This window comes from Myxocyprinus asiaticus, chromosome 37, assembly GCF_019703515.2.
Source record: "Myxocyprinus asiaticus isolate MX2 ecotype Aquarium Trade chromosome 37, UBuf_Myxa_2, whole genome shotgun sequence".
NCBI lineage: Eukaryota > Metazoa > Chordata > Actinopteri > Cypriniformes > Catostomidae > Myxocyprinus > Myxocyprinus asiaticus.
Window position 1 is genome coordinate 28187991 of NC_059380.1, and position 15157 is coordinate 28203147.

The 15157-nt window shown below is 35.7% G+C and overlaps 1 protein-coding gene across 1 annotated transcript in view; it reads left to right on the top strand.

The window, feature by feature from the left end:
* The first annotated feature begins 5063 nt into the window (after positions 1-5063).
* The window catches only part of srsf6b (serine and arginine rich splicing factor 6b), a 33150-nt gene continuing 23056 nt past the window's right edge, over positions 5064-15157 (top strand). Inside the window, exon 1 of the mRNA XM_051676586.1 lies at positions 5064-5283. Coding sequence (XP_051532546.1) covers positions 5177-5283 — 107 coding nt within the window. The 5' untranslated portion in view covers positions 5064-5176. The remainder of the gene's footprint in view (positions 5284-15157) is intronic.

The window sequence follows — 15157 nt, forward strand, 5'->3', positions numbered from 1 at the left end:
TTTAAAGGAAGAATTGTGAAGCTTATAATTTTATAAAAGCACTTACATTAATTCTTTTGCTAAAACTTGTGTATTGTTTGAGCTGTAAAGTTGTTTAAATTATAATTTTTATGGGCATTTTAGGGTTTACAGTGTTACGTTGTCATGGCAACGAAGTTGTAAAATTGGATATAACACAAAAAATGTTGGTAAGAGATTTTATCACACTAAAACCATGTTAACAGGCATATACGTCGTGTGGCTATACTTTTAAAACAGTGAGTATTTTAACATTTACAGATTGGCCCTGTTCGCTTCTATTTTAGCTGCCTCACTGTGGCCTCCACTTTTGCTTTTTTTAAAGAAAAGGAAGGACGAAATTTATTTTACACCAACCTGACGCATTTCAATGGCCCAAGTAAGGCATTTTATTTCCAGCAAATATGAGAGATTTAGTTAGAGTTAATTTTGACCCATTAATGAAAAGTTTCTCGTGCGATATTGATAGGTGGGCTTCACTACATTTGTCTATGGCTGGGAAGGTCAATGTTATAAAAATGAATTATATCCCAAAATTAAATTATCTGCTACAGTCTCTCCCCTTAGAAGTTCTTCTTTCTTATTTTAAACAATTTGATAGAATATCTAAGTCCTTCATTTTCTAAGTCCTTTATTTGGAATGGTGAACGACCTCAGTTGCATTTCAGTAAGTTATATAAAGGTGGCTTAGGCCTCACCAAAATTTTGTTTTATTACTATGCTTTCAGCCTCAGACACCTGGCCCATTGGTCTCTTCCACCTGAGAGAGCCCCTCCCTAGTACTACATTTAACAAGCAGTCCTTGCCCCAATCTCGCCATTGCAAAGTCTTTCTATCATACAGTCTAGAGAAGTAAAAATGCATCCCATTATTTCACACTTACATTCAGTATGGACAAAGTTTTCCCGTATGTTCAATTTTGATACTTACCTAAATGTTTCCTCAAACATAAGGCTGAACCCCAAATTGTGTATTAACAAGTCCTCCTTTTGCTGGAAATAATGGGTCGAGAGGGGTGTTGCTACACTTGGTGACCTTTATGAAAATGGAGCTTTGAGATTATTTGAAAATATAGCAGCAATTTGGGATTTCTAGGTCTCAATTTTTCAGGTATTTACAGTTGTGCCATCTACTTTGTACTATTTTTGGGGGTAGTACACAGCCCCCTAAAGCTGCAGACACCCTCTGTATGGTGCTCACAGCCTTTGGAAAGGGGCATGAAGTGTCAGTGTATTATTCCTCGTTGATTCAGAGTCTTGGTGACAGAGCCTTAGCAGCTCTTAAGAGGTTATGGGAAAGAGATTTGAACTTGGTATTGGAGGATGGGGAGTGGGAGTGGGAATTTTTTTTTTAAATGTTAAAACTATGTCTAGGGATGCAAGGGTACGCCTTATTCAGTTTAAGATTTTGCATCATTTCTACTGGACTCCCTCTAGATTGTTTAGACTTGGTTAAAAGACACACCTACTTGCTGGTGATGTCAGTTGGAGTATGGAGACATTGCCCATGCTCTGTGGTTTTGCACTAAGATTCAAGAATTCTGGGTTAGAGACCAGAATTTTATCGGTGAGGTTTGAGATACTCAAATTTCATTCTGTCCCAGACTATGTATACTGGGTGATGAGGCGGTTATTAAAGTAGGTGACAAATATAAAAAAAGCTAGGTCCAAACTAGTGTAATGATTGGCAGACAAATAATTCTTAGAGGATGGAAGTCAACTGGTGCTTCCTCATTTCAAGAATGGTTCACCGAATTGGGCAGGGTGGCGGCATTTGAAAAGATGTCATATTAGCGGCTTGGCAGATTGGATGCTTATGGTAAGAAATGGGACAGGTATTTGTCCTTTCTGGAAGGCTCTCGGTGAGGACCATGTGGATAGAGACAAAATTGTTGTAGTAATTGTGGATTCTGTTCTTTATGGAATTCTTTGTTTTCACTTTGTTTGTTGATTTTTATATTTTTGATTTTCTAAAATATTTGTTGTTTGTTTGTTTATATGTGTGCATTGTGTAATTTAGGATTTGACCACAGGAATATTTGTTGAGGGACAGGGTGGGTTTGGGGAGGGGGAAATAATGGGAGTTAAAGTTGATTTATTTATATATATATATATATATATATATATATATATATATATATATATATATTATATATATATATATATACAGGTGCATCTCAATAAATTAGAATGTCGTGGAAAAGTTCATTTATTTCAGTAATTCAACTCAAATTGTGAAACTCATGTATTAAATAAATTCAATGCACACAGATTGAAGTAGTTTAAGTCTTTGGTTCTTTTAATTGTGATGATTTTGGCTCACATTTAACAAAAACCCACCAATTCACTATCTCAACAAATTAGAATATGGTGACATGCCAATCAGCTAATCAACTCAAAACACCTGCAAAGGTTTCCTGAGCCTTCAAAATGGTCTCTCAGTTTGGTTCACTAGGCTACACAATCATGGGGAAGACTGCTGATCTGACAGTTGTCCAGAAGACAATCATTGACACCCTTCACAAGGAGGGTAAGCCACAAACATTCATTGCCAAAGAAGCTGGCTGTTCACAGAGTGCTGTATCCAAGCATGTTAACAGAAAGTTGAGTGGAAGGAAAAAGTGTGGAAGAAAAAGATGCACAACCAACCGAGAGAACTGCAGCCTTACGATTGTCAAGCAAAATCGATTCAAGAATTTGGGTGAACTTCACAAGGAATGGACTGAGGCTGGGGTCAAGGCATCAAGAGCCACCACACACAGAGGTGTCAAGGAATTTGGCTACAGTTGTCGTATTCCTCTTGTTAAGCCACTCCTGAACCACAGACAACGTCAGAGGCGTCTTACCTGGGCTAAGGAGAAGGAAAAACTGGACTGTTGCCCAGTGGTCCAAAGTCCTCTTTTCAGATGAGAGCAAGTTTTGTATTTCATTTGGAAACCAAGGTCCTAGAGTCTGGAGGAAGGGTGGAGAAGCTCATAGCCTAAGTTGCTTGAAGTCCAGTGTTAAGTTTCTACAGTCTGTGACAATTTGGGGTGCAATGTCATCTGCTGGTGTTGGTCCATTGTGTTTTTTGAAAACCAAAGTCACTGCACTCATTTACCAAGAAATTTTGGAGCACTTCATGCTTCCTTCTGCTGAAAGATGCTGATTTCATTTTCCAGCAGGATTTGGCACCTGCCCACACTGCCAAAAGCACCAAAAGTTGGTTAAATGACCATGGTGTTGGTGTGCTTGACTGGCCAGCAAACTCACCAGACCTGAACCCCATAGAGAATCTATGGGGTATTGTCAAGAGGAAAATGAGAAACAAGAGACCAAAAAATGCAGATGAGCTGAAGGCCACTGTCAAAGAAACCTGGGCTTCCATACCACCTCAGCAGTGCCACAAACTGATCACCTCCATGCCACGCCGAATTGAGGCAGTAATTAAAGCAAAAGGAGCCCCTACCAAGTATTGAGTACATATACAGTAAATGAACATACTTTCCAGAAGGCCAACAATTCACTAAAAATGTTTTTTTTATTGGTCTTATGATGTATTCTAATTTTTTGAGAGAGTGAATTGGTGGGTTTTTGTTAAATGTGAGCCAAAACCATCACAATTAAAAGAACCAAAGACTTAAACTACTTCAGTCTGTGTGCACTGAATTTATTTAATACACGAGTTTCACAATTTGAGCTGAATTACTGAAATAAATGAACTTTTCCACGACATTCTAATTTATTGAGATGCACCTGTATATATATATATATTGTTTATTCTGTTTTTTTCATACACAACTCAATAAAAATTGTTAATAGTAAAAAAAAAAAAAGTAAAAAAAGAAAAAAAAGATGGTTTAACTGAGCCATAACAGCTGCCTGAGTCTTACTCTTAGCTTTTAGTATAAATAAAAAAAATCAATCAATAAATAAAACTACCTTGCTATGCGCTGTCGCTCGGGGGCCCTAAGTGGCTGCTTATATGGTTTATAACTAAAAACGAACCTGCATACTAACATACCACTCTTACTATTTCTGCCATAGACAGATTATGGCAAAAGTAGTAGGAGTAGTATGGGTAGTATGCCATATTTCGAACTTAACGGGATCGGGTGCCATATGTCGTATCTCTCTTCAGTGTCATCAGATAAGTAAAATATGACATTTACACGCTTCTCAGGGCCCTCAGATTGTTCAAAATCAATCTGTTCCTGGGAAATTATGTATTAAAGGTACACTCAGTAATTCTTTAAATATTTCATCTTGATCTTACCTTAATACCTAGTGGTGTGAATGCAGCATCATTCGAAATCAATAGTTTTCAGTTACAGATGCCATTATAGAAATTCACTTTTCACAGTTAGCAATGATTAATCCATGAGTGACAGTGTCCAGTAACAATGCAGTTACTGAGATTAAGTGAGTAGTGTTCGGCTGGTCATGTGATACTAACATGGCAGCCCCCATGAGGGGACCCTCTCCATGTAGAATAAAACAGCTTTTATAAGGTTACTGACATGACTGGAGTCTTCACCTCATGTGAGTGGTCATGTTCTTATACATTACTATTAATTTCTTTAGGAGTAAAACTTTTTTAATGAGTAAAACATTACTGAGTGCACCTTTAAAATGTAATGAAATAATTGCAAATCAAATTGTCTTGAAAAAAATAGTATCTTAATTATTTTAGTAATGTTTTATATTCACAAAGCACTCAGAAAAAGCCTTTGTATACTTCACTTTGTAACAGGGATCTTAAGATTTATATGGAAACCCTTTCAAATATGAAAATACAGAATCCTAAACTTGTGAAAACTGTAAAAAAAAAAAAAAAAAAAAATAAATATTCAAACTCATGTAATTGACTTTATTTTATTTATTCTTTTTCTTTTTATACTACTAATTAATTGTAATTGCCTTTTTTTTAATTACTTTTTTTATTGTATACAGATTCTTTATTCTCTTATTATTTCATATTCTCTAAACTGCTGTATTGTGCAGTTGCGTTCTCTCTTGTACACATGTACACTGAAACTGCTGTGACTACAAAGCACGCCGGAAATGACGTTGGCGGAGTGGCCGTTATAATCGCGAGGTTGCCATTCCGTGGAGACCGACGGCGTTAAAGCAGCGAGGGTCCATACTAGGTTTTGAACATTTCACACTAAAAACGAGCCATGCCGCGTGTGTATGTGGGCAGATTGAGCTATCATGTATTGGAGAAGGACATTCAGAGATTTTTCAGCGGCTACGGGAAGCTTTTGGAGATTGATCTAAAGAACGGGTGAGTTTGTATGTAGACCGATGCGAGCCTCATACTTAACGGCTTTAATAATTATATTTTCATCTCAGTGCAATTTTAATTCAGTTATTGGGTTGACTAGGAGCATCATGGACGCACGTAGTAATGGGCAGTTTTTCTGCCAAATGTGAGTATTTGTTGTAGTTTTATCGGTCAGACTGTGGGTCGTGCCGCGCGCTCAAAATGGCGGGGGTTTTTTGTGTTGCACGCGTGTATGTTTTATTTGAAAACTGGTTTACCGAAGCTTTGGGCGTATATTTGAACGTCATGGCAATTTCTTAGGCACAGAAAATTATCACGAGCCCTGGTCGTTCAGTTTATGCATCGAGTTTGCATGTAGTGTTTCAAACGGCGTTTATAAGGTTGACCTGTTACAAACACGTTACATTGACATTTTTAAACGCTGTGAGTTTGTTTTGCGTTGCGCAATGTTGTCACGAACGTATTTCAAAAGTAGACGAACACTACAATAATCACATCATACAGCAAGGTCTCTAAACGTAACCAACGGAAATGCTTCTTGTTAAGCAAACGTGTATTTCTCGCGTCGTTGCATTCCGAGATGTCACAGACCGCCATTTATGACGCAAAGTATGGAATTAAGCAATGCATCTAAACCATTTAATAGTCATTTTTTATTTACAAAATACATTACTAAGATTTTATATATATATATATATATATATATATATATATATATATATATATATATATATATATATACACACACACACACACACACACACACACACACACATACGTATATACATATACTGGGATGGGAGGGTTACTTTTGAAATGTATTCCACTACAGATTACAGAATACATGCTGTAAAATGTAATTGGTAATGTATTGTTAGATTACTCAAGGTCAGTAACGTATTCTAAATACTTTAGATTACTTCAGCACTGGTAGATTTTTTTTTTCACTTGTTTTGACTATAAAAACTCTTAATACACATGTTAAAAATACATTCTCTGAAAAACCTAAATATCTTATGCAGTGTTGTTTCTAAAACAGATAAATCAAAATTGATCTTGTTTTAAGGATTTTTAGAATTTTTTTTTTTTTTTTATACAGGAAAACAATATAAAGATTATCAAGAATAAGATTTTTGCCCTAATATAAAAGGTCTTACTAGAAAAAAAGAAATTATGATCCAACGTGAATTCTTGATAAAAATATGATTGTGCCTGGTAACATTTGCATGTAAAATGGCTAGAAATAGCATTTTAGTTTAGCATAAAGCGGACAATTTACACAAGGTTTATTTCTATTTCTTCTACTTCAAACTTCTGTCTGCTCCTATGAATGTAACGCATCATAAGAAAGTGTTTCACCACTGTTCAAACGCTCTTTGGATCGCATCATTTATATGTATAAATGTTTTCCATCTGAAAGGACTAAATATTAAATGAAACAAATGACAATAAAATGCAAAGTAATCTCTTCAGTAATCAAAATACTTTTTGAATGTAACTGTATTGTAATTACCAATGATTGAAATTGTAGTTGAATAGTTACTTATATTTTGTATTTTAAATATGTAATCCTGTTACATGTATTCCGTTACTCCCCAACCCTGTGTGTTTTTTTTATATATATATATATAACACATACATATATACACACACACACACATACATAATGGAAATTTGAGGCCGATAATTTTTTTTTTTTTTTTTTTTAACACAGTGCCCTTTGCCACACTTTTGCAAGTTATATGCTGCAGTTGTTTATGCTCCACACAGTAAAATTATGGTAACACTACAAAAAGGTTCCATTTGTTAACATTTATTTAACATTAGTTAACATGAACTTAAAGAGCCCATATTATTCTAATTTACAGGTTCATAATTTTATTTTGGGGGTCTACTAGAATAGGTTTACATGCTTTTAATTTTCAAAAAACAAATTTCTCTCATACTGTACATTGCTGCTCCCCTCTCTCCATCCTCTGGCTGAAACGCTCTGATTTAGCTCCTGTCTCTTTAAAGCCCCCCTTTCCCAAAAGCTCAGTCTGCTCTGAATGGTCAGCTGGCCTAGTCTGTTGTGATTGGTCAACTGTGTAGAGCGTTTGTTGGAAATGTAACGTCCTGTACCCTAACAGTTTCAGCTCCCGAGTCTTCTGAGCAGCTCTGTAAACACTATTTTAACTACGGTAACAGTGGCATCAGTTTTTGCCATACCAGTTAGAGTCCGATAATGAAAGTTTGGAAGCACAAGCTGATTGACCCGAACCACCTTCGCTAGCACGATTTGAGCAAGACGTTTCACAGTGGCAAGTTTTAATTTTGTAGCTTTCTTAAAAGTACACTTGATTATTGTGAAACTAACAAAACTTAAGTAAAAGACATGTAGTGCATCTAAGTTTGTCATCTTTTGCTGGAATGGGTGTAGCCGAACTTTTTCACCAGAGCTATGAACTGAGAACAGAGGCTTACTCCCGGTTGGACATTACCGGGGGTATTGGAGAGTTAGTGAGCAAGTTATCTGAGCACTACTGTGTATTGCAGACGTAAAATTACCATTTGTAAAAATAAATCCATCTCCACACTTAATCTTAGGTCCGGCCCAGCACTAAGATATTCTCAGTTGACTAGTAGGCATTAATTTAAGCCATTAGTCGACTAGTCGCACGTTTATATTAATTTAATATCTTAAATATATATATTTTGGGGGGCATCAGAAAATGGTTTGAGTTCCAGGGCTGAGAAAGAATGTTATAAGTAACATTGCTAACACTGTTCTACTAAACCATAATAATAATAAATATAAATTTTACTCAGCGACACCGGCAAAAGCGATAATGATTCTGAATGTGTCAGAAAAACCAGCAAGGAGACTGTCTGAACATTCTTAATTTATAGAGAGAAATGCACATTAGGGTTGTGCCAACAGACGATGATCTCGGAGATTGACGATGGTCCGAGTGATCGCCAATAGCTGATGCCTTTGACGATGTCAAGGCGATATTTGGCTCATTTTCCAATGTATTAAATTATTATTATTTATTAGGCTATTATTATCAAATTAATATTAAAAATTTGCCCATTGACAATTACATTTTTATATACACAATTATATACCGAAAGACACATAACTTTAAGAACAGATGACAGAAAAGCCGTCTGTGCGCATATGTTTTTTCCGAGGCGTGCTGTCTCATGGAACACGCGTGTGTAAAAGGTTCTCGCTCTTTCTTTGTTTCAGTCTTCTGAAAATGTGTTTTACAAGAACAGTGTCGTCTATGAGAATGCTGCAAATGACCTCAGACATCTCAGCTCAGGAAGTGCTTTGAGTTCAGTTCACTTTATTTCCACAGAGCAGTTCATTGTGACCAACTCTGCAGCCTATACATCTGTGACTAAAACATAAAATAATACAAAAAAATACTTTCACCTCGAACCATGATTTATATTTCAGTGATTATCATTATAATGATTGTTTTTACATTTATAATTGTTTTTGTCTTAATTTGTGTAAGTAATTTTCTGCCTGCATGTTTAGGCGGATTCTTGCCTGACGGTAAATTGAAAGGTATAATATATATATATATATATATATATATATATATATATATATATATATATATATATATATATATATATATTATTTCTTTTATCGCTTATTTTATTTGCTTTTTCATTTCTTTTGGAGTGCAATTTGAATTTAGAAATTGTATTTGATTTAAGTTTTTTTTTAAATAAATTACTTTCATTTTCAAGGCAAAATCACTAAAGCAAGAATATTCACCGATCCCTCAGACTATGTAATTGGATATTGCTATATTTACGTATGCATGTATGCATGTGTGGGTCAAAATGAATTAAATTTACAAAAGTGAATTTATATACATAGAAAACCTATTAAATGCAAGTAAAGTGTCTACTTTGTTTCAAATAACTTTTGCGGAGATAAAATTTCAAAATATGGATGAAATAATGTTCCAAACTGCGAAATTGTCTTTCAGTGTAATGGCCCGAACTTTGATTTTACCATTACATCTTTAAATAAACATAAAATACCAAGTAAAAAAATGTTTTCTTGACGTTCAAATAAGTGTTGGCTGTGTTATATTAAAAGGAATGTCTTTGTTTTTCTTAAGTATTGAAAGAACCAGGGGACTTTTGTCCCAAATATGCAGTTTGTTAGAGGTCATTCAGTGTAACAGGATCAAGAAGCCATTTTGAAATCTCTTCAAAAACTAATAGTCATTCAACAATCTGTGACATCATCAAAAGGCGCCCTGAAGACCGTGTGGTGATGCAGCAAGGTGAGTTTATTGCTCTTAAATATTTGATAATTTCACCTTTTCATGGTGTGGTAACCTAAGTTACAAAACCACATGTCATTCAGTGAAATGGCAAAAACACATTGTTAGTGTTTTTTAATATAAGTAGATGTTGTGAATAATTGTGATTAACTTTACTGGTCAAGCTCACTATTTGATATAGGTAGCCAGTTTATAGCCTGCAATATAAGCTGAAGTAGGAGTTTCATCATTCAGGGTAATGTTTTTGTCATTCGGTGTAATGCAAATTCTGTTACACCACAGTGTCATCCATTACACTGAATGACACTATCACTGTTTAGATAACGATTTTAGCATTTTATTTATATTTCAGATAAATGAGGGATGTTTAGCACTGACAAATGTGTTAAATGCATTAAAATATTAATAAAAATTTTTTTTAAAATAAAGAGAATTAATATTGATTTATTTTAGATGCCCACAAACAAAGAGAGTTGCTAGGCACCACCAGAAAGTAAATGCAGACCCAGTAGCTAGGGCAGTGCTCTTAGCAAGGAGACGAGAGAGGTTTGGAGGATTGCAATTGTCAGAATAATAGCTTACCACAATTTCTGGACAGAGTCCCCCCTCCCTATGTCAGGTTCAAGAGAGGCCACTGAAGGGATTCCTCACCCAAAATACCCATCCTGATAACATGTCATTTATGTTGGCAAACAAAGTATTCATAATTAATAACACTGAGTTTATATCCATGTCAGTAATTTTATGTTCATGTCAATAACTGCATGAAATCTGCATTTCAGCTATCGGAGAAGAAAGCAAGCAGACTTGGGTGGAAATCCTGATCACCCGGCAATCAGGAATTTATCAGATGCTGAAGCTGAGAAGAGGCAATGGCGGGAAAATCAAAGAAAACACAGGGCAGAAGCAAAACGTATTAGGGCAGTTTGTGTGTGTGTGTCTGTTTCCCCCTCTATCCCTCGTGTGTGTGTGTGTGGGCGCGCACGTGTGTTCTTTAAATTCTAAGTTCTCAAAGAAATTAGAGAGATTGAATATATTGTATTGCCACCAATGTTTGTTTTGTTTATACAGATATAACATTCTGTTCTTCTAGTGGGCTACACAACCTGTAGGTTTTTAAACTTCCCACTGTTGTACCTTTCAGTTTAAATGGCTTTATGCATGTTCTTCAGGTTGCACCATTATTCACGTGCCTCATAGAATAAAATGCTTATTCTTTTTCAACATCTGCTTGTGCTGTCATTTACTCAAGAATATTATTAAAACTAATGATACAGACTAAAAACATTGCAATAACGGGAACAGTGACAATACCAATACACTCTCTTGCTTTTTGACAACGTCATTCAGAGTAACAAACCATGGTCATTCGGCATAACGGATATATTTAGGTAAAAATAAAACCATATACGTATTCTGACCTGTACTTAGTAAAATATATAAAAGAATGTGATCATACTAAATGTAATTATATTTAAATGAATTTCATTTACAAAATCTTGCTGACAAATGGGTGAACCCTAGTGGTTTGAAGGATATTGGCAAAGTATAAAGATTTAAAATTACAACTAATTAGTATTTGGGGGCTGCACTGTGATCCTTAAATAGAGTCTCTTAATATGTCATCAAATGATTGTTATAAATATGCCTGACAAGATTTTATTTTATATAAACTATTGTTACACTGAATGACATTTTATTGGGCGTCCACTATAAATCATGGTAAAAGTGTATGAGAGCCATTTATTTTTAGTGGTAATACTGGTGTTCGTCGTTTCTGTGAAGTTTTTTTTCTGGGACCAACCGACCAATCAAAACTTGGTTGACCAAGACTCTTCTCATCGACTAATGTTTGGTTGACTATCAGGGGGCAGCCCTACTTGATCACTATTCATGATGGGAAGAACGACAAACAGTCTGCATAATTCTACACAATTGTAGGTAAAAGCAGCTGATTAGCAAAACTATTTCAACAACGTAACATTAGCTAGCAGGTTAGCAGAGGCCTAGAGCTGCGCACTGTGTGTACACTGTAGCTACAACACACAACTCCACATTTGAACTCTCGGTAGCAGATAAATCCACAAATAATCAAGCATATTTACAGGTTGTGATCCTGAAGCGCCAGATTGTCCCAACAAAGCGGGAACTGCACCATCTTTCAGGAGTAACAGTCTTGAAAATCCGGCATTAGTTGTGGTTGTACTGCTGAGAAATAGTGGTAAAAATAAATTGTAACCATTGATACTTATATTCGTTTGTTTCGAAGTCCAAACAAAGAGGTTTTGCTTCTGCAGTGAAGAAAACAGTGTCGTCTTGACATGGTGACAACACTAACCCAACTCATCCTGGCCTCGGCTATAACTACCTTTGTTTGAGGGCGGACCAAAGTAGCCCTTAGGCAGGCATTATGCAAATGTGTTACATAGTGACGTTGATACGTCACGGAAGAAATGGCTGGACTACAAACCAGCTGTTTCATGTAGTTCTTGAGCAGTGTTTTCTGTGGGAGAGAATAAATCTCTTGTGTAGACTTTGTATTTTGTAACTTTGCAGAGGTTTTACATGCACAAAGAGCTGTTACACACTAAAGAAAAGGTAAAGTCTCAAAAAGCATAATAGGGCCTTTTTAAAGTCCCTCTCCAGTCACTGGTTTAACCCTTAAAAACTCATCTTTGTTCATCAAAATTACAAATTTTTTTCCCATGACAACAATCCCTTCATGCCTTAACTCTACACCTTTGCCTCCTATAGTATGCGCGGATCTATGAATATGCAAATTAGTCCCCGCCTCAACTCTGTTCACTGTAAAGGTACTAAACGCTACATAATGGCAAGTGGTAATATTGGTGTAATTGTACAGGGTCGCCTACAAGTTGATGTATCACAATGGTAGTGTATTTTATGTATCGCTCTCTGCAGTGTTAGAAATGTAAGTTACATAATGGTAATAGATAACATGATCCTTCGGCTTGACTACTTCATCAAACGGCTAATAATGTGTTGCTAATGTTAGACAAACCGTGTTCCCGTTCACCACCTCTGACAAGTTAGATACTTTTGTAAAGATAAATATTCAGATGTGCTGTTAGGAAGAAATGCTTTGAACACCATAGAAAGTCTCTGGAGAAAGGCATATAGTTCATCATAATATACAATATGTATATGTTTTGAGTAAAGTTTGCCGTAACTTTCTTCGTCAACATACCCAATAACATTTCCTGTCAGCTTTTGCCATGAATCATCATGTAATTTGGCATGCTACAGTTAGCTAACTTTATCTAGCACACTGCAGATTTGTTGGAAACAGTCAATGGATAAAACACAAGAAAAAGAAACCTACTGGTTGACCAACATGTTGGCTCGTACTGCTGTGTCCCCAGGATAAATAGATGGGACCACGTTGGGCTTTAATATAAGCTTAGTGGCAAAACCCGTTTGGGTAAAATTTTCAAACCGGTTCTCTGGAAAATGACTACTGCAAACCCGAGTTTTCTCTGGAAGTTTTGCTGGGACATAATGGTTTTTCCAAATAAACTGCACCCATTTATCTCCTTTGGTAATACGTGAAGGCTCACCATTTGTCTTTTTTCCAACTTTGCATCCGAAAACAGAACATGTCTTGCAAAATACCGATACGAAGCTACTCCTGGCTTCTCCTGATACCCATTGCTTTACCGTAGCAAATGCTATTGATATGGAAAGCCCCAGCCCGCAAGTTGATGGGATTGGTTCCTTGGGTTTGTGATGTATGAAACCCTGGCTGTCTGAATCCGTGTTTTTCAGACTGTCTTTGGTACACTGCAGTTCCATGGCGAAAATGCTTAGCCATGGCGTTGACTGCTGATTTCACTCATGGTATGTCTTTTAGCATATAAAAAACACCATATGTTCATGTAAACAAGGTTAAAAACTTGATGTTCACTGGAGGGTTTTTAAAATCAAAAGTTGTAATGTGAATGCACATTAATGCACTATGATCTAACAATGAACAATTGTATTTTTATTTCCTAACATGATGATAAATGCTGTAAAAATATATTGTTCATTGTTTGGTCATGATACCTAATGCATTAACTAATGTAAAACAACTTAAACCTTTTTATAAAGTGTTGCAAGATGTCTCGGAGTGACACATGACAAGGAATGCTGTTAATCACAAAGACATGCGCATGAAGAAACACTATTATATTTTTAAGAACAGACATCAATGCTTTTTTTATGCACATTTTAGGATATTGCATAAAATTTGCTAGATGGAAACACGAGATGCGAATAAAATCTCAAATGCGCATGGAAAACTTGTACGCGCGCTTGAGATGGATAAATATTTATTATTCGATAAGAAAAAATGTGCATAAACTATGATGGAAACACATTTACCGAATAAACTCCTATTGAATTTAATAGGAATACAAGATGCGCATAAAAAAAATCACGTGACTAAATAATTCATTCATAATTAAACGAACCAGCGGACCAATCATCGCAACTGAATTGTTGCCCTGGTCATTCTGAAATACCAGGGTCCTAAAAATCCAAAGCCTGCATAGAGTTTGCAGAGCAAATAAGTTAAACACAAACTTGCACTTTGTCCCGACGACCAGGTTTATTGATATATTTAAAGCAAAGTCATGATGGAGGAATGCACACACACACTACTCCCAGAAATGTGACACGCTGTCATTTCCAGTCATGAAACTAGTTATTAAAGTGTTTTGTCTGGGTGTCCTAAACCGCGAGTATTTTATTAATAAGAGTCACAGTCGCTACAATTTCCGAAGTGACGATTTTGTTCTTTTAACACAAGGGATAGAGACGCATCTTTATCCGCACATTGTTTTTGTGATATTCAGATTTTTCGCATAAATTAAATTCACAACTTTGATGGAAACTTGGCTACTGCTTGTGTCTGATTCGCTGTTTGTTCAGAGGCGTGCAGCGCGAGCTGGGACAGGTCTCGTGGAACAAGCGCATGTTAAGATTTTTTTTCTCTTTCATTTACCTGAAAACTGTTTGCAAGAATAGTCGTCTATGAGAATGCTGCAAATGATCTGTGATCTTCTCAGGAGGTGCTGTGATTTTAGTTCACTTTATTTCCACATGGTTATTATGCATTGTGAAACTCTGCAGGTTCAGTAATATATCTTTGTATTAAAGAAACAAAGATGAAAGTGTATAAATCGTAAAGTAATACAAGACACGTTCCTTGAACCTAAAATGGAGTATTTTCTTTTCTTTTGGCAGCATTAACTGTATTACCAAAATGCAAAACAAACACAAATTTGATAAGAACACACATTTGGCAGCATTATTTTGGAAACACAAGGGAATTTATTAGACTTATTTATTTTGATTATCATTGTCTTTAGTTCTTAATCTGTAGGCTATTAGTTATTTTCCATCTGGTGTCATTGATTGATGCTTGCGTGATGGCAGATGGGGCCATTGGAGACGGTAAATGTTTGGATTTGGGAAGGTGGTTAAACATTTTTTTGATCACTTTTAATGCTTTTTTTCATTTAAAGTGCAATTTGAATTTAGAAATATCTTTTTGTTTCAATATGAATTACATTTTT